Source organism: Eubalaena glacialis, chromosome 11 (assembly GCF_028564815.1).
Source record: "Eubalaena glacialis isolate mEubGla1 chromosome 11, mEubGla1.1.hap2.+ XY, whole genome shotgun sequence".
NCBI classification, from domain to species: domain Eukaryota; kingdom Metazoa; phylum Chordata; class Mammalia; order Artiodactyla; family Balaenidae; genus Eubalaena; species Eubalaena glacialis.
Window position 1 is genome coordinate 98,933,053 of NC_083726.1, and position 18,871 is coordinate 98,951,923.

Below are 18,871 nucleotides of genomic sequence, written 5' to 3' on the forward strand. Positions count from 1 at the left end.
CTGCATCTATAGAGATGATCATATGGTTTTTCTCCTTCAATTTGTTAATATGTTTTATCACATTGATTGATTGGTGTACACTGAAGAATCCTTGCATTCCTGGGATAAATCCCACTTGATCATGGTGTTTGATCCTTTTAGTGTGCTCTTGGATTCTGTTTGCTAGTATTTTGTTGAGGATTTTTGCATCTATGCTCATCAGTGGTATCGGCCTGTAGTTTTCTTTCTTTGTGACATCTTTGTCTGGTTTTGTTATCAGGGTGATGGTGGCCTCGTAGAATGAGTTTGGGAGTGTTCCTCCTTCTGCTATATTTTGGAAGAGTTTGAGAAGGATAGGTGTTAGTTCTCTAAATGTTTGATAGAATTTGCCTGTGAAGCCAGCTGGTCTTGGGCTTGTTTGTTGGAAGATTTTTAATCACAGTCTCAATTTCAGTGCTTGTGATTGGTCTGTTTATATTTTCTATTTCTTGCTGGTTCAGTCTCGGAAGGTTGTGCTTTTCTAAGAATGTGTCCATTTCTTCCAGGTTGTCCATTTTATTGGCATATAGTTTTTTGTAGTAATCTCTCCTGATCCTTTGTATTTCTGCAGTGTCAGTTGTTACTTCTCCTTTTTCATTTCTAATTCTATTGACTTGAGTCTTGTCCCTTTTTTTCTTGATGAATCTGGCTAATGGTTTATCAAATTTGTTTATCTTCTCAAAGAACCAGCTTTTAGTTTTACTGATCTCTGCTACTGTTTCCTTCATTTCTTTTTCATTTATTTCTGATCTGATCTTTATGATTTCTTTCCTTCTGCTAACTTTGGGGTTTTTTGGTTCTTCTTTCTCTAATTGCTTTAGGTGTAAGTTTAGGGTTTTTATTTGAGATGTTTCTTGTTTCTTGAGGTAGGATTGTATTGCTATAAACTTCCCTCTTAGAACTGCTTTTGCTGCATCCCATAGGTTTTGGGTTATCATGTTTTCATTGTCATTTGTTTCTAGGTATTTTTTGATTCCCTCTTTGATTTCTTCAGTGATATCTTGGTTATTTAGTAGTGTATTGTTTAGCCGCCATGTATTTGTATGTTTTACAGATTTTTTTCCTGTAATTGATATCTAGTCTGTTAGTGTTGTGTTCGGAAAAGATACTTGATACAATTTCAATTTTCTTAAATTTACCAAGGCTTGATTTGTGACCCAAGATATGATCTGTCCTGGAGAAGGTTCCATGAGCACTTGAGAAGAAAGTGTATTCTGTTGTTTCTGGATGGAATGTCCTATAAATATCAATTAAGTCCATCTTGTTTAATGTATCACTTGAAGCTTGTGTTTCCTTATTTATTTTCATTTTGTATGATCTGTCCATTGGTGAAAGTGGGTGTTTAAGTCCCCTACCATGATTGTGTTACTGTTGATTTCCCGTTTTATGGCTGTTAGCATTTGCCTTATGTATTGAGGTGCTCCTATGTTGGGTGCATAAATATTTACAATTGTTATATCTTCTTCTTGGTTTGATCCCTTGATCATTATGTAGTGTCTTTCTTTCTCTCTTGTAATAGTCTGTATTTTAAAGTCTATTTGGTCTGATATGAGAATTGCTACTCCAGCTTTCTTTTGATTTTTCATTTGCATGGAATATCTTTTTCACTTGCAATCTGTATGTGTCCCTTGGTCTGAAGTGGGTCTCTTTTAGACAGCATATATGTGGGTCTTGTTTTTGTATCCATTCATTCAATGTTTGCATTTTTAAGTTGAAAATTAAGATGACAAGAAATTTTGGTCTTGAGGGGGACTTTGGATTAAACTGCCAAGTTCATGAAGGTATACATTCACTCCCCTCAAATACTGAGGGTGACTCTAAGGAAAAGCTTGGGAGGTAAGTAAGGAAAACTGTAGAAGCATGAGAGAAACAAGCCCTAATGTGTTTTACTGGAACAGACACAGTAGTATAAGGTCCCTACTCTGCCTATAAACTGCCAAAACTGTGAGAGGTTGGCAGCCTTTAGGGAATAGATATTGTCTTCATTGAAACTAGTCATTAATCCCTGGCCCAAAGAATCCACTTTGCTTGTGGCTTCTGATCACTGGTAGAACAAGCATGACTTTCATTCTCTCTTATTATTCAAGTGAAAATTTGGAAGGGGCTGGAGAAATATATTTCTACCCTCCTATACCCTGAAAAGAGTGCTTTGTTAGACATACACAGAATAATAATAGCTTTAAAACAGCATGTGTTTAATTTTGTAAACTCCAAGTAACATATATGATATAGATAAGCACACACATATAATACACATCTGGAGTTTTATATATACCTACATGAATACAGAAAAGTTTAATAATTAGACATATTGAAATATACTCTCTAAAATTTGGGCAGATCTGACATACTGTATAAAATTGCTTCTAGAATTTTGCCTACTAAATTCTTAAAAATTTAAACATATTAAGAGAAAGTGAGTTTTAATAAAAATAAGTAATTGTAGAATTCACAAAGGGAAAGCAATTATATGACCTTTAACTAATGTTAATTAGTTTAGTATAATATCTCTGGATGTCTATTTAAAGGATTATATAGGAAATACTTATAACTACCATATTAAGTATTAACAGGTTTCTTTTTAAATATGTCAAGCAGTTTACTTTTTCAAGTCATATAATTAATACCTTTGAAATGTTTACAGTATTAATTTAATGAGCTATTGTCAGAAATACTCCAGATGTAAATAATTTAATCAAATTTATTACAATACCCAAATTAGCAAGATGCAAATTCATTTATTTTTATTATATATTAGAAGTAAAAATAGTTTTACTATTTTCAGCTTGAATAAATAAAAATGTATAGTTTCCTGAAGTAGTTCATTTAACGAATGACAAAAGTATGAATCTTCTCTATTAATTGTGGAGATATTTATATTTGCCAACAATCATGTCTTTACTAAATCTGAAGAATTTTAGAGCCATCCCAGTACACTTTTAATTTACAAATAAAGATTTGAGGTCCCTTTCCCATTCTCTGTCTACATTATTTTTAATTCATCCTTGATATTATTTATATAATTTTTTCTTTTAATTTTCTTCCGTTTCACCAAGCCAATATTAATAAACAGCATATCTAGATTTGCCTGGCCCAACTCAAAGAAACCAATACTCATGAAATTAACATCGCTGAGATTTTCTACCAAACCAATGTAAAGGCAATGTTGTAGATATGCTCCAAATATGAATCCTAATGGGCAAGTGGATACTATTGCTTCCTGATAGTTCATAGTCATGCACTGAACTTGGGTGGTCACTATGGCCCACCTAGAATGAGGAACTCTCCAGTTTGGAGGTGCCTTAGGCTCAGAGAGGGCTACTTAGAGCCATGCAAGGTAGTTCCTTGTTGTATCACAGAAGCCTACTTCTACATTCTATTCTTTTCTGCCTCACTTGGCCTGTAGTAACAACAGAAAAATAAAGAGTAAAAAAGGACAATTATCTGGAAAACTCAGATTCGGACAATTATCTGGAAAACTCAGATTCCTTTAACACATTTTCATTGATTGTCTATTGTTTCCCAGATAATGCAATAGATATTGAAGCTACAGAGTTGAAGACACAGTCCTAGCTTTGAACTTTTTGAGTTCAAAACCTCATGGGAAGAGAGACATATAAATAAGTCGAATACAGAATAGTTCAATAAAAGATATAACCACGAGCAAAGAATGTAATTAAGAAGCCATGTTTAATAGCTGCATGAGGGAGAGAACAGCATTTCAGACAAGTGGAGCAAAATCAAGGGCAAAGACCTAGAAGACATAAAAAAAAATGATTTCTTTATGGATAGCGGGTGTGCCATATGCCTAGAGCATAAGGTGTTTGGATGATATTTAAAAATATGACTGGGAAAGTTAGAGTGCAAACTAAAGCATTCGGCTTTTATTGAGTAGATCACTCTTTCCCCAAATTTAATAGTGTTGAGAATCACCTAGGATGCTTGTAAAAATATATTGGTTTCTTATTGGAAGACCCCTTCCCCTGATCCAATAGGTCTTGCCAGAATTAGGCCCAGGAATTAGCATTTTAAACAACCATTCTGGTGCAGGTCATTGGCAGACCATACTTTGAGGGATTGGGGAGGAGTGACATGATTAGATCCGTGTTTACAAAGATAAGTCTGGAAACTGTGGTAGAAAAGGGGGAGGAGGACAATTTAGTCACGGAAACACCAGTTGGCAGGTAACAAAATAGGCTCAGTGAGAGACAAGAAGAGCATGAATTAAGGCAGCAGCAGGGGGTGGGGAAGAGAGATATGATAGGTAACTTATGAAGTAAATCTGACAGACATTCATAATCAATTGAATGTGTGTTGGAGAGCTGATTCAGTCAAAATTGTATGGTATAGGGGATGTGGCAGCATGAACAGAGATTGGGAATCAGAGGAGTGTGGGGTCGTGGAACAGTAAGTTCAATTATTGACATAGTGAGTTTGAGGTGCACTATTTGGGCTTTTTTCTCCCATCACAGATAGCGGAGTCCTTCGCTGGTTATCTTAAGCAAAATGAGGAACTCACAGGAATCCTGGGACACCTTAAGGACTATGAGAAGAAGTAGGCTGTTGGCTTAGATTAAGGGACACAAATACCATCCAGACTCTCTCCTGTCTCTAGTCTTTGCTCTCTGCAGATCCTCATCCCTTCTTTCTCTACTTCTATCAGAGTCAGTCACTGAGGGAGAGACTGAACTCTCTTTTTTCTCTCGTTTCTTTTCAGTTCCAATTTCAAAATATTTGGGAAAGATCTTGATTGGTCTAGCTTTGGCCATGTACCCATTAAATGTCAAATGAGACATGGTTAGGAAGCTGGGGTCACAAACTAACATTGCAGCTCCTATAGTAACCAGGTAGATCAAGAGAAGGGAGAATTCCTCGGACAAAGATGCTGGGCAGATAATATTGTAGGATTTACCAAAGATGCCTGTGGGACATCCATTTGGAGAAGTCACACTTGAAATAATAACTAAGGGAATTTGTTGGCTGCCTTCTGCATGGCAAACATTTTGCTCGGTACGTATTTCATTAAGTCATTCCCAACAGTCCACTGTAGTAAATACAACATTATCATACCCATTTTCAACTGAAGAAATTGAGTTTCAGAGAAGTAAGATAACTTTGCCTGAGGTCATACAGCAGGTAGTAACAAAACTTTCAGGAAAGTCTATGCTTTTTGATTATCACAACCATATTAGCTAAAGCCATGAGGATGAATAAGATCTCTCCTAGAGGGAGTCGAAGGTGATAAAGGAAGAGAGTGTACAGTGGAACCCACTTTTAGGGAGTGAGCAGACAAAGAGGATTCATTGAAGGGGATTGAGGAAAGGCAAGATATTAAAGAGAAGAAGAGTTTGATGTGTTAAAACTAAAGGAAGCAAGTTTTCAAAAAGGAAGACTAAGTCAAGAGTGTCAAAGTGGCAGAGAGAAGCCAAACAGAACTAAGGCTAAAAGAAGCTGCAGCATTTGGCAATTACACCTCTTGAGAATCTTCTGTTCCCTGTCCCATTGTGACTGATAGTTTAGGCCCTCACAATCTCTTAGTCCTCCCCAGGACTACTGTAAAAGCTTCCTGTTTTGCATCCCTGTCTCCATTCTCATCCTCACCAATCTAACTTCCACATTGCATTCAGAGAGATCTTTTAAAATCAGGGACCACAGCATCTCATGCTTGCTTAGAAAACCTGGGAAGAAGCTCCACATTGTTTAGTTTGAAATATATCCCATCATAAGCCAGTCTCTAGCAATCCTTTCAGCTCCAGCTCACTGTATTTTTATTTATGCTACTTTAAGGTACTTACAGTTCAAGCATGCGAGGTCTTAGGAGCTTCTGAGCATCTGCACATGCTGTTCTTATTGCTTAGGAGACTTTAAGCCTTCTTTTTTCCCAAATTAGGCTGGTAATGGAAAGATTCTATACCTTGGTTGTAGTGCTAGTCACATCGCAGTATATATTAGTCAAAACTCATAGAACTGTAAACCTAAAAGATTAGATTTGACCATATGTAAATTTTACCTAAATAAACGCTACTTAAAGGAATCTGGAGAGTCCCTAAATATTTGGCAATTAAAACGTTTCTAAATAATCAATGAGTCAAAGAAGAAATTTCAAAAAAATTTTAAAAATATAAAGTCAATAGCACCAAAATTATTTTTAAGCTAAATAAATAAATAAATAGATATCTCTAACTAAACTGATCAATAAAAAGCGAGAAAATGAAAACTACCAATATCAGGAATAAAAAGGGATATCAACAAAAATCCTACAGACATCAAAGGGATACTAAGGAAATATTATGAATGACAGTGTGCGAAGACATTTAGAAATTAGATTAAATGTACAAATTCCTTAAAAAGCACAGGGTATATAAACTGATACAAAAAGAAGCAGAAGATCTGAATACTACCGTATCTAGTAAAGAAATTAAGTTCTTAAATAAAAGCTGTTGTACAAGGAAAACTCCAGGCCCACATGACTTCAATTTTAAATTCTATAAAAAACTTGAGGAAAAAATAATAATAATCTTACAAAATTCTTTCAGAAAACAAAGGCAGAAGGAGCATTTTCAAATTCATTTTATGAGGCCAGCAAAATCCTGATGTCAAAACTGAATAAAAACATTACCAAAACAAACAAATAACAAAAACTCCCCCCCAAACCCAAAACCAAAAGTCAAAACACAAAGAAAGGAAAAGAAAGCTATAGACTATAGTCCCTCATTAAGATAGAGGTAAAATTTCTAAATAAGGTATTAGTAAATTGAATCTAGGAATATATAAAAATAAGATAATATCATCACCAAGGGAAATTTATCCCTGGAAGGTAAGGTTGGTTTAATACTAAAAAAAAAATCAAACAATTAATTTCAGCTTATTCATGGAATAAATGAGAAAAGCATATGATCGGCATAATAGATCCAGAAAAAATTTGACAGAATTCAACATCCATTTATGATAAACTCTTTCAGCAAACTATGAAGAGCAGTAAATATCCCCAGCCTGATGAAAGAGATCTATAGATAACCTGAAGATAACATCTTAATAGTGAAAGACTGAATCCTTTTACCACTCATATTAAGAACAAGCCAATGATACCAACTTTCATTATTTTTATTCAACATCATATAGGAGGTGCTAGCTAGGGCAATAGGCAAGAAAAAGGAAACAGGATACAGATAGGGAAGAAAGAAGTAAAACTTTACTTATAGATGACATAATCATGAATGTAGAAAATCTTAAATGATCTGTAAAAATACTAGAACTCATAAATGGATTTAGCAATATTGCAGGATACAAAGTCATTTCTATATTCTAGTAATGAGCACTGGAAAATGATATCTTAAAATACTATTTATAGTAGCATCAAAATCATAAATATTTTGGGATAGATTCCGTGAATTGTGTATAAAACCACAGTCAGGAAACTGTCCACAGCCCATATGAGGTTTAAAATTAAAAAAAAAACAAAAACAATAAAAAAGCACCAACAATACTAAATATTGCCAAGACTGAGGAGCAACTGGAACTCTCATGCTTTTCTGGAAGGAATGTTTTAATCACTTTGGAGAACATTTTGGCAATTTCTGTAACGTTAAATGTACAATTACTATATGAACCAGCAAATCCAGTGCTTGGTATTTTCCTGAAAGAGATGAAAACATATTTACAGAATTTCATTGAAGCTTTATTCATCATTGTCAAAAACTGGAAATAACCCAAATGTATATCTATAGGTGAATGGATAAAAAAATTGTGGTATATTCATACAATGGAGTTCTCAGAAATAAAAAGGAATAAATTACTGATGCATGCAACAGCATGGATGAATCTCAGAAATATTATGCTTAACCAAAGAAGCCAGACACAAAAGAATTATACTGTATGACTACATTTATATGACATTTCTAAATAGGCAAAACTAATCTCTTGTGATAGACCTTAGATTAGTGGTTACTCTAGGTGGGTGATGGTGAGACTGACTAGCCAGAGGCACAAGAGAACTTCCCAGAGAAATGAAAATATTCTATATCTTTTTGGGATCATGGTTATGTCAAAGCATTTCAGATTTTACATGTATAATGGATGGGTTTTATTTTATGAAAATTATATTTAACGAAGTTGATTTTAAAATATATTGTATATATTTCTAATGAAAACAAAAATGTTTTGTCTTCTTTTATAGTTAACACGGTTCTGGAATTAAGAATTGATAAAATTAGAGACAAAATACAATTAAGCTCTAAGTATTTGAGAGAGGGAAACAAGTTGGCTTAGTCAGTTTGGGCTGCTGTAACAAATTACCATGGATTGGGAGGCTTAAACAACAAACTCTTATTTCTTACCGTTGTGGAGGCTAAGAAGTCCAACATCAAGGCACCGGCAGATTTGGTTCTTGGTGGGGGCTCACTCTCTGGTTTGCAGCTATCTGCCTTCTTGATGTGTCCTCACATGGTAGAGAGCAGAGAAAGCAAGCTCTATCTCTTTCTCTTCTTATAAGGGCATGAGTACCATCATGGGAGCTCCACCTTCATGACATCATCTAAATCCAATTACCTCCCAAAGGCCCCACTTCCTAATGCCATTGAGGGTTAGAGTTTCAACATGTAAGATGGGGGTGGGGGGACACAAACATGAGTGCATAACACAAGTATACCACTATCTGTAGATAAAAATCATATTTTCTGGAAAGTCAAGGTGATATGGCAAAACAATACTGGGATTATTGAGAAAGCTTAATAAAGTGGCTGGATACAAGATAAATATATAATCAGCTTGAAAACATAAAAAATAGTGTATTCTTAATAACAGTACAAAATATGAAAACAAATATGTAGAATTTGTGTGACCAGTCGTTACAAGAAATGTACAGAACTATATAAATTTAATATCAAGATAAAAAGAAGAGTTAAATGGAAAAGACAGAACACTAAAAACATGACATTTCTTTATAAATTAATTCCTAGATTTAACGAACTCCAATAAAACCTCCAAAAGAGAGTAGCTAAGAAAATTTTGAAAAGCGTAAACAGAGGACTGGCACTACCACAGTTAAAATATACTTTAAAGCTATAATAATCATATCCACCTGATCATAGTAATAGAAAAAACTGAAAAACAGATTAATTGAACAGAACAAGTAGCCCAGAAATAGATCTTATTATAAAATAATTATATATATATGACAAAGGTGGCATAACACATCAGGGAAAAGGAAAACGATTATTCAGTAAATGGTGTAACAAATAAAATATGAATTTAGGTTCTTATCCCATGGCATATGCCAAAAAAAATTCTGGAATCAAATTTTAAAAAACCTTGAAAAAATATAAATGAAGGTCAATATTTATTAACTAAAGCCCTGGAATACAATGCAGTGGTAAAAAGCACCAAATTTGCCAAAGTAAACTTTCCTTTAGGAAGAAGCACCAGGAAGGCAAAGACCCTGCAGGTCGGACTCATCACGGACCTCCTTGTGCACATGATCCAGCACATGGTGTGTGCTCTAATAAATCTGTATAGAATGTATAAAAAGAATTATTTTTATTTTTTGTAAAGGTAGAACCACCATCATTTTTAAATGACAAATTGGAAAAATATTTGTCCTATATATGAAACAGGATTAATATCCCTCTCTTATTATAAGTTCATGCAAATGATAGGAACTTCATTAAAGCCCATTAGATGAACAAGTATGTGAACAAGCTGATCCTAATAGAGGGAATACAAAAGTTTATGAACATTTGAAAAACGTTGGATGTTAATAACATGTTATGTGTGAAATTACAAGATTTTTAAAAACGTTAAGAGATTCATTGCTGGTTTGGGTGCAAGTGTAATAAGTCATCTCGTAGAGTTTGGAGAGAGTTTACACAAACTAAAGGTAGTTATGCATTCTGTATCTACAGCCTTAAAAATATTTACTACTTTTGATCCTGTAATTACTTTTCTGAGAATGTATCTTAAAGAAACTATCTGCTACAAAAAAAAAACCAAAAAAACTTTTATTAATAAGTTCATCATAGGATTAACCATGGTAGTGAAAATCTGGCAACTTTCTGACCAACAATAAGAAAATGGATTTAAAATTATGGTATAGCCACAAAATGAAACATGATGCAGCCATTTAAAAGTATTTCTACAAAGATTTTAAAATGCCATCAGAAAATAATTGTTTTAAAAGATACTGTGAGGAGACAAATTATTTTGCAGCTGCCAACAATATAAAATATGCATAGAAAAAATAATCACAATAGCATACGTTTTAGCTTTTATTGAAGGGGCAGGCACTCTCTCAGAGCTTTAAAGGGATTACCGCATTTATCCTTACATAAAGCCTATGAAGCATGCATTTTTTTATTCGTCCCATTGAATATGTGAAGAAATTGACAGACAGAGGGATTAAGCAGTTTGTCCCAAGTCTCTGAGCTAACTAGTAGGGTAGCGGGATTTGATAGCAGGCTGGCTCCTGGATCCATGCTTTTTAACACTACACTTGTTTTGTTTTTGTTAAAATATAACTAAATGTTTTCAGTAGTTTTATAAGTTTGCGGGCTTATTGGTCACCCTTATACTTTTCCATACTTTCCAAAGTTTGACTTAAAAAAAATCTTTTTTAAAGCATGACTTTTAATGGTAACAAATGACCTTATTTGTTATATATATATATATATCTTTGTTAGATATATATATATATCTAACAAAGATATATATATATTTGTTAGATATATGTATCTTATATATCTATGTATCTATATCTATACATATATATGAAATCTCAAAGTCAACTTGATTTTGTGTGGTCACACTCAGAGTCTGTATCTGGGGATTATCGGCACCCCTTATCCCAGTTCTCTCTTCCTAGACGCGCTGGGAGCCTCTGGTCTCCCTTCTGGCTTGTTCACGGGGTCCCCACGGTTCAGGCCACAGTCCCGGGGTCCCCATCCTGGAAGCGCGCTTTCTCCCTGAGCCTGCGTCGCGGCAAACAGCTCCAGGGTGCAGTAGCCACGTTTTCAAAGTACGCGGGCCCCAAGTCTCCGGGAGCCTCCCGGTGTCGCCCCACGAGGCCCCGCAGACCCCTAGCGGCCGCGACTCCCGGCTTCAGTCGCTGGCCGAGGAGGCCGGGCCTCACCCGGGAAAGCAGCGACCTTCCGAGAGGGAGGCGCCCGCGGGGAAAGCCCGGGGCTGGCAGGGCGAGGGGCGGCTCTGACCCAGAGTCGGAGCGGCCGCCGGGGTTTGGGGTTTGGGGTTGGGGTCTGGGGACCAGCTCCGGCTGCCCGCGGGCCTGGAGTGGTGCTCCTCGGGGGTCGCGCACAGAGCCTCGGAGGCACCAGCCCTCTGGGCCGACCATCCTTTCTCAGATCAGGACAGTTGACGAAAACAATGGTTATTTCACGTTGACTGACCCCTGATAAAAACGAGTGTTAATTACAGAGGGTTGCCCGGGACAACATTTACGGCTTGCGTCCGGGTTGGGGAGTTCTTGTGGGGTGAGTGTATTTTAAACACGTTATCTCCTTGAGGCTTTATGATCTCTCTGGTCGGGAGCAAGCGTGAGGGGAACTGATTGTAAACCCGTGGGAAGCCAAAGCCCCACTTTCTGGGGGCAAGGGTTAAAGGTCGCCCTTCGGGAGCGCGGCGACTGGTCCAGAGGAGTCACCAGGTTTCCCGGGGCACTGGGGCGATTATTCGGCTCGAGCTTGCGTTGCTCAAGCGAGACATTCCCACGCAAGGATACAGCCTGGCAGCCGTTTCCTCCGTGTGGAATGAGCCCTTCCTTTCCCCGGTCCGCTCAGGGGGAAAATGGTGAAACCCCGAAATCCGCTTCTTTATGTGGTTAATACAAGGGCGCATACAGAGCCTGGGGTAAAAAAAAATTACAAGTGCAAGTGACCTTGCGTGTTTTAACGTTAGGAAACTCGACTCTGGGGATAACAGAATCGTAGATTGTGAAGTTTCGGCGTCTAATGAATTGGGGAGACGCACATTACTTGTAAAATCCTTGTCTCGCGCGCCCCAAGTTTGCCGCTCCGCGGCGGAAAGCTGGGCCGAGCGGGGGTGGGGAGGGTCTCCAGTCCCAGGCGCGGCGTTCGCTCGGGGCTTCTTCCCAGTTTCCTGCCTCGGAGTCGCCGCGTCCGCCTCAGCCCAGAGCAGTTTGTGCAATTGAGAAACTCGATAGGAGGCAGCAGCTGATCTCCCACCACCCTAAAAATAATCCGCTCGGCGCCCGGCGTGCTTCGGCCAGGGGAGGAAAACGCTGCCTTCGGAGTAAGTGAGTCCGTGTCTTCTACATAAATAGCGTTTCAGAATTTTACAGAAAACTCTCAGCTGTCGATTTTGATCTAATCTTTCGGCAAACAGAAGACTCCCGCGCACTCTCGCGGCGCTTCGCCGTGGCCGTCGCTATTTCTAGGATGAAGGGACCGGGCCCCAGCCGGGGAAGAGAGGGCGTGGAGATCAGGTTTCCAGCTTTACTTAGAAAACTCTGGTCGGCTCCTGCTTAAACCAACTGGATGTAGTGAAAGGAGTTATTACATTTTTTTTTTCCCTCTCAGACATTTCCGTCTTGTTCATGAGGTAACTTTCCATCTGCTTAATTTGTGTTCCTCTTTGATTTATAGGAGTTCTGCGTCCTGCTTTGAATTTTACACTTAAGACAGTGTAGGAAGCCGGTGTTTCGAAGGTAGTGCAAGTGCACCAGTAGGGGTTTGAAGCAGCGTCAAGCGATTGCCCAAGGTATTTATTTGTTGCTTTATTTGTCCAGTGTGGGATTAAAAAAAAAAAAAAAAAGAATCACTGGAGTGTCTGTGTAAGGAATCTTAACTGCTGAGTTGTTCCAACATTGCCTTTGGTATGCAGTAGAACTTCGATGGGTGCTTCAGATCAGGCACTAAATCAGAAGTCGGGACTTTTTTGCTTGTGATTTCCTACTTGGATGTGTCATTCATACATAGATAGACAGATGTCTTTTACTTCGTATTTTATGACCCATGGACTGAATAACTTCAAATAACTTAATTACATTTGTTTTCCTAAGTGATCTGATCCTGAACGTACCCTAGATGATGATAAAGCCTTGAGTAAGTTCTTTAAAATGTTGTGTTTGTGTCTCACAACATAATTTGGTTAATCTCTGAATAACTGAAGAAAGAGTTATTCTGTGTGTGAGAATGCAAGCTTTTTATATTGCATTTAGCATGTTTTCTTCAGGTGTTTCCAGCATGTTAAATTCTCTGGGATTGCTGTTCCATCAGAACTGACACTGTCTGCTGGGTGAACGGAAAAGAGTGCTAGTTTTCACTTATTTACTTTATATGCATCAACTGAATCCAAATGTTATAAGTCCTGAGGGTGTGGAACTTCACCCAATACATTTCAAGGCATAAGAATACTGAGGGTAGTACTCTTGCCATGAAATCATAAGTTTGGTCATCAAGGAGTATTTTTGTTTTACATTTTCTACTCTACAGACCATCCCTAGAATCGAAGTTTCACTTTTGGTGTCTGTCTTTAAAGTTCATTCAGTCAAATTCTCCAACCCTATCAGCTATCATAAACAGTTGAACATCTTTCTGTGGGTTTATGCTTGTGGGGAGAAAAATGTCATATCTTCCTATCAGGCCTCCTTCCCTCTCCCTCCCCCTGGATGCTGGGGCCTCTGTCAGTGTTGGCTGAACTAGACAGCTCCAGAAGGGGTGGGGCTGTAGGTGTCATGTGACAGCATTTATCCAGCAAGAGCAGCAATTTAGACCCTTCCCAAAGCATTCCCAGGGTTCTGGGAGGGAAACCCTGAATGACAATTGGAGATTTAAGAATTAGTTGCAAAATCCTGATTGAATAAAACGCCTCAGGTGAACACAAACAATGTCAACAGATCTGCAATAAGTTTACTTTTTCCCTCTTTTTGTCCGTGTTGGGTTGTAGTAAGGGCTGGTTATTAGAATGTGCCGCATACAGCCTGGGTGTTGGGGAGGAGAAGGCTAAGGGGTAAGGGGAAAAGGATAGAGGAAGAGGCAGAAGAAAAAGCAAAAGGAGGGATGCAGAGAGAGACAGTAAACAGGCTGGGAGCCAAGGGGAAATGTGAGGTTAAGATTATGGTAGAAAAACATCATTCTAAAGTTTTTACTTCACCAGTATGAAGTATGCACTTTAGTGCCATTATGTCATTGTATATTTCCCTGTCTTTTGGATCATAACCTTTACATTATACCAAGAATGTTTGGGATTAATCTAGTCTGATTTATATAGCCTAAGACCACAGGGACTGTTTCTGTTATGTGCAGTGCTGAACTCCTAGTGCCCAGTGCATGGTCAGCATCAAGAAGTGTTTTTACACTTAATCAATTAATGGCCTAAAGTCCCAGACATCAAGTGCATGGCTGAAAATATTCTTTGACTTTTTCAGATTGTTGTACTTTTCTGATATTTTCTTTCCACAGTTACGTATCCAAAGGTTTCTTAATTGGTAGGTTTCAGGATTGATTAAATACCTGGCAGGCAGTGCTTAGCATTAATGAAGTATATATATGTTTTGCAAATTCAGATTATATTTTAGCATCTGGCTCAGTGATCATGATGAAATATCAAGGTTTATAAATGTAGCCAATTGGAATACTATAACTTTTGATAAGATTATAAAACTAGCTAAAGTAAAAATTATTTTCTGGTTTGTTCTAGGAAAGAGTTTATACATGTCTTTCAATTAAGAGTGAACTTAAAGTTTCCTTTTATCACTTCTATTAAGTAAAGGATGTAGTCTTAAAAATTCCATTACAAGCTATTATTTTTCAGTTTCTGTTTTCTTCATTTTTACCAGAAATACATCTAACATACAATTATAAACTCAGAACTCCCATTTTACTGCTAGCTTAAAAATCTCAAGTCCTTTTAAAAATTCCCTTATCTAGCTTAGAACCTTAACGGTTGGTAAGGATTTGGCAAGTATATAACCTCACCTTGAGTTTTTAAAAAAATATAACATTTTTTTTTTAAAAAGATGAAAAAAGGTCTTGACTAGAGAACATAAGAAAAAAAAGTGTTACCAGAAATAATATGAGAGGAATTCCATATGACCACTTACAGACTGTTAATACACAGACTTTCTAACTAGTTGTTCTATTCATATGTTTTATAAAATTTTTGTTTAAAATTTGATTTCTCCAATAGTTTGCCTACTGTTGCCAGTCTTTTCTGTATAACACATTTTGTTTTTTTCTAGGAAAAAATATGATTCGTGACCATTGGTAAATCAATTATCAATGAAAGGGAAGAGAGAAAAGGTACTATTTTAGTTATCTAAACCTTTGCCAAGCTTGAATAACCTAACTCAGAATCCAAGGTGACGTAACTATGGAAAAAAAAAAAAGTCCAGTGAGGTTGAAAGCTTAAACGGCTGCTTATTTTAATATGAATAGATAAGAGATTGCTTTAAAAAAATAGGTTGGAAGCTATGTGATGGAGTGGGATGAACATAGTTTATAGTCAGACACATGTATGTGGATTCTGGCTACTCTACTGGTTGGCAAGTTATTGAACCTCTCTGAACATCAATAGCATCCTCTGTAAAATATGAAGAGCTCCACAAACATTGCTTCATTGTTCTGAGGGCTTAAATAATGTATGCAAAGTTCCCAGAATTTAGTAGGTGCTAAATAAATAGTAGACATTATAAAAGAAGTTTTCCGAATGCTAAAACTCTTGCTGGCATTTCACATTTGATGAAATAGACCCTCGCTCTTAGACCATGTTTCAGCACAGCAGTAAGAATTCATTGAAAATGTTGTAAGTCAGACCTTGTCACTCCTCTGATCTCCACCCTCTCAGGGGCTCCATTTCATTCAGAGTAGAAGCCAGAGTCCCAACAATGGCTAAGAAAACCGTGTGTAATCTTGACCTCTGTTTCTTCTCTAAGCTTGTCCACTTCTCTAATGGAATAGAGCTTTCCAATAAAAAGGCATCCTTTGTTTCAAAACTTGAGTAGGGTGCATTTCATGTAAGAATAGGCTGTGACCCTGGGACCTGAGTAGTTTCACTAACTTGTCACTTGAATTATATTTAATTAGTCTTAAACACTTGATTTTTCTGTTGTTCAGAAAAAGGCTGTATGCTGGTTGCCTCTGGGTTGGTCTCTTTGTATTACTATTTCCTGCAATGAATGAAATGTTGCAGTAAATTGTGTCCAGCTGAAGTTGTTTGTGAAAGCATTTTCAATGAATGACTATGGGAAAGGATTTGATATTACACCATTTTGACTTTTCAGCCAGTTTCATTTTTCCCCCTCCTTTTTCTTGATAAACAACCATTTTTGGTTTTTGATTATTTATTTAGACAAACACTCCTTTGAGCTACCACTATTGGTAGATATCAATTATTATGTATTTTCCAAATTAAAATGGAATATTTTAATCTGGAAAAAATACCTATTGAAAAGTGGACCTTATGGAAGGTATAAGGCCTTTAAAGATAAGTAAATCTTGAATAACTTTGGCATAGAGTTTTCTACTTCCTCAACTGCAAAGATAAAGGGGGTTAATTTTATGATATAACACCTCTTTAAGGCTATAATTTAATGAAGGAGAATTTCATAATAAGAGGCTTTTCCTCCTTTCTCTCCCGTTTAGAGTAAACTATATAAGAAGAAATGAGCCTTTCATTCTGTGGTAACAATATTTCTTCATATAATATCTATGATGGTGTGTTGCAAAATCCCTGTTTTGTGGATGCCCTCAACCTGGTCCCTCACGTCTTCCTGTTGTTTATCACTTTTCCAATATTGTTTATTGGTAAGTACCCTACTGTCCTACAGTTCATCACTTAGTGTTTATAAGAAGAGTCTTGTTAATGGCTGAGATTTGGTATAATGTTGATGTAATTTCTCGAGCATGAGAACTAGCATGTAAGTCTGTGGGAAAAGAACAAGCAAGTATTTCGTTTTCCAATTACTTATGTTTTTGGCGTCTGATATTCTATAGATAAAGTAGAAGTCACATGCCTTCTTAGAAATGGACTTCAAGTAGCAGCAGTTTTTTTAAAAGAGGAAAAGAGAATTATATGAGATAGATCAAAAGTATTTGGTGAGTGCTTGCTTTGTGCTAGGTGAAGAGAATGAAAAATGGGTAAAACACAGTACTTGCCTGGAATATTCACAGGAATTTTCCAGTGAAACAAGTGTGTCAGAAAGTGAAGAGAAATGCCAACACCACCTTGTAAGCACGTTTAAAGATACAGGAACAAATTATCCTGGGCGTTGCCTGCCAGAGCAACTAACTCTCTTTGGGGCTGGTGGGGACAATGCATAGAGTGACATGTTTGGGGACTTGAAAGATACAGAGCGTGCAAGTAAAAAATAGGGTGTGTTTCAGGTAGAAAGAGTACATGTGCAAACTATTTAGGAAGAAGGTAAAAATATAGTTTTCCCTATTATTTTGCAGTTTACATATATATATCCACACAAAATACAATTATTTAGAGCGATTATGTATAATTTGTATAACTTTCCCAAAACAACCAAAATAGACCTTTTAGCATTTTAAAATTTTAAAATATTTTTCATATATAAACATGACAGAGGTTAATGTAGTAAACATTTATTGACTTTACCACGCTCACTTTAAGGAATCTAAAAGTATGAATACCATTTCCTGATCCTCTTACTCTTCCTGCATCCTATGTTACTGTCCTTTCAAAAGAGGTAACCACTATTCTGAATTTGGTGCTTAATATTCCCATGCATGATTTTCCTCATAAAAATAAATGAAAAAACAATCAGAGTGTTCTCTTAAGCAAGCAAGCATAATTTAAGGATCTGCTTTAAAGAAATGTTTAAAAATAATTTGTAAGTTTTTATTTCTTCATTGAACAAGTCTTAATTGAGAGATTACTATGTACCTAGCATTCTAACAGTGACCAAAGGATTTCTGTTATATGACATATATTATGCAGAGGCCAACATAACTCTTGGCACATAGTTATTCATGTCAAACAAATGCATAGACATTAAATATATTGGGACCAGGACTTCTTGTTGTATGTGCGGTGGCATTTGTAGGACATTAAGAATGCCCTTTGGCCAAATGTAGACCATTGTTTTTTATTGCAATTTTACAGTTAATAATTCCTTTTTGACATCCAGTTAACTTATTGAGAGCAATTATTATTACAGTCCTGTTCGCATCTCTAGCAGGGAACACAGAGGCTGGCAAAAGGGTATTTGAATCAAGTGGAATTGGAATTAACATTGTCAAAGGGAAATGGTGGAGAAAAATTCAGACTACTGATCCATAACATTGGCTACTTGAGTTAGTGAGAAATCATAAATAAATCTCAAAGAAGTGTCACGTATAAGGAAAATGGAAATGTTGCGGAAAAAGACAGAGCTTGCCTGCAGGAGTTTACAGCATAAATTCTAGTAGAATGTGTGAAATGTAACTAATTTTCAAATAATGAACAACTAAGATATGAATCAGTATTCTTTTCAAAGAATGCTTTAGGGGTCCCTTTTGTCCAGAAATACAGAAATTTCTTCCTTCAGGACTTTTAGCACACACCCCTGTTCATTCTTGAAGTATGTGGGGTTTCTCTATAGTCAAAAAATTGAGAAAATAACGGTGACAAAAGAGACAAGAGTGGGGTCCTTTCTTAGCACCTCATATATGAGTTGACATTACTCTGTGTTTTTGAGGGGAAACCATCAAAATTTTACTAAAACGTAATCTGGTAACTAATTCTTTTCTTCAGTGAGGAGCTAAGGGTGAACCTATAATGTTCTTGAGCCTCCTTAAAAGCTTGTCAATCAACAACGCTTTAGCTTTCTTTGAGAAAATACCACTAGCACTGCTGAATAGTGCTGGCCGAGTCATAGGTT

The 18,871-nt window shown here is 36.7% G+C and overlaps 1 protein-coding gene across 3 annotated transcripts in view; it reads left to right on the forward strand.

The window, feature by feature from the left end:
- Positions 1-11,481: 11,481 nt before the first annotated feature.
- ABCC9 (ATP binding cassette subfamily C member 9) overlaps positions 11,482-18,871 on the forward strand; it is a 144,030-nt gene continuing 136,640 nt past the window's right edge. The window contains exons 1-4 of one of the 3 annotated variants that reach the window (XM_061204518.1): positions 11,482-11,498; positions 12,630-12,744; positions 15,227-15,287; positions 16,629-16,790. In XM_061204518.1, the coding sequence (XP_061060501.1) occupies positions 16,649-16,790 (142 nt within the window). In that variant the 5' untranslated portion in view covers positions 11,482-11,498; positions 12,630-12,744; positions 15,227-15,287; positions 16,629-16,648. Of the gene's footprint in view, positions 11,499-12,074; positions 12,281-12,629; positions 12,745-15,226; positions 15,288-16,628; positions 16,791-18,871 lie in introns of those variants that run through there. The other 2 variants (XM_061204516.1, XM_061204515.1) reach the window with 2 other exon arrangements.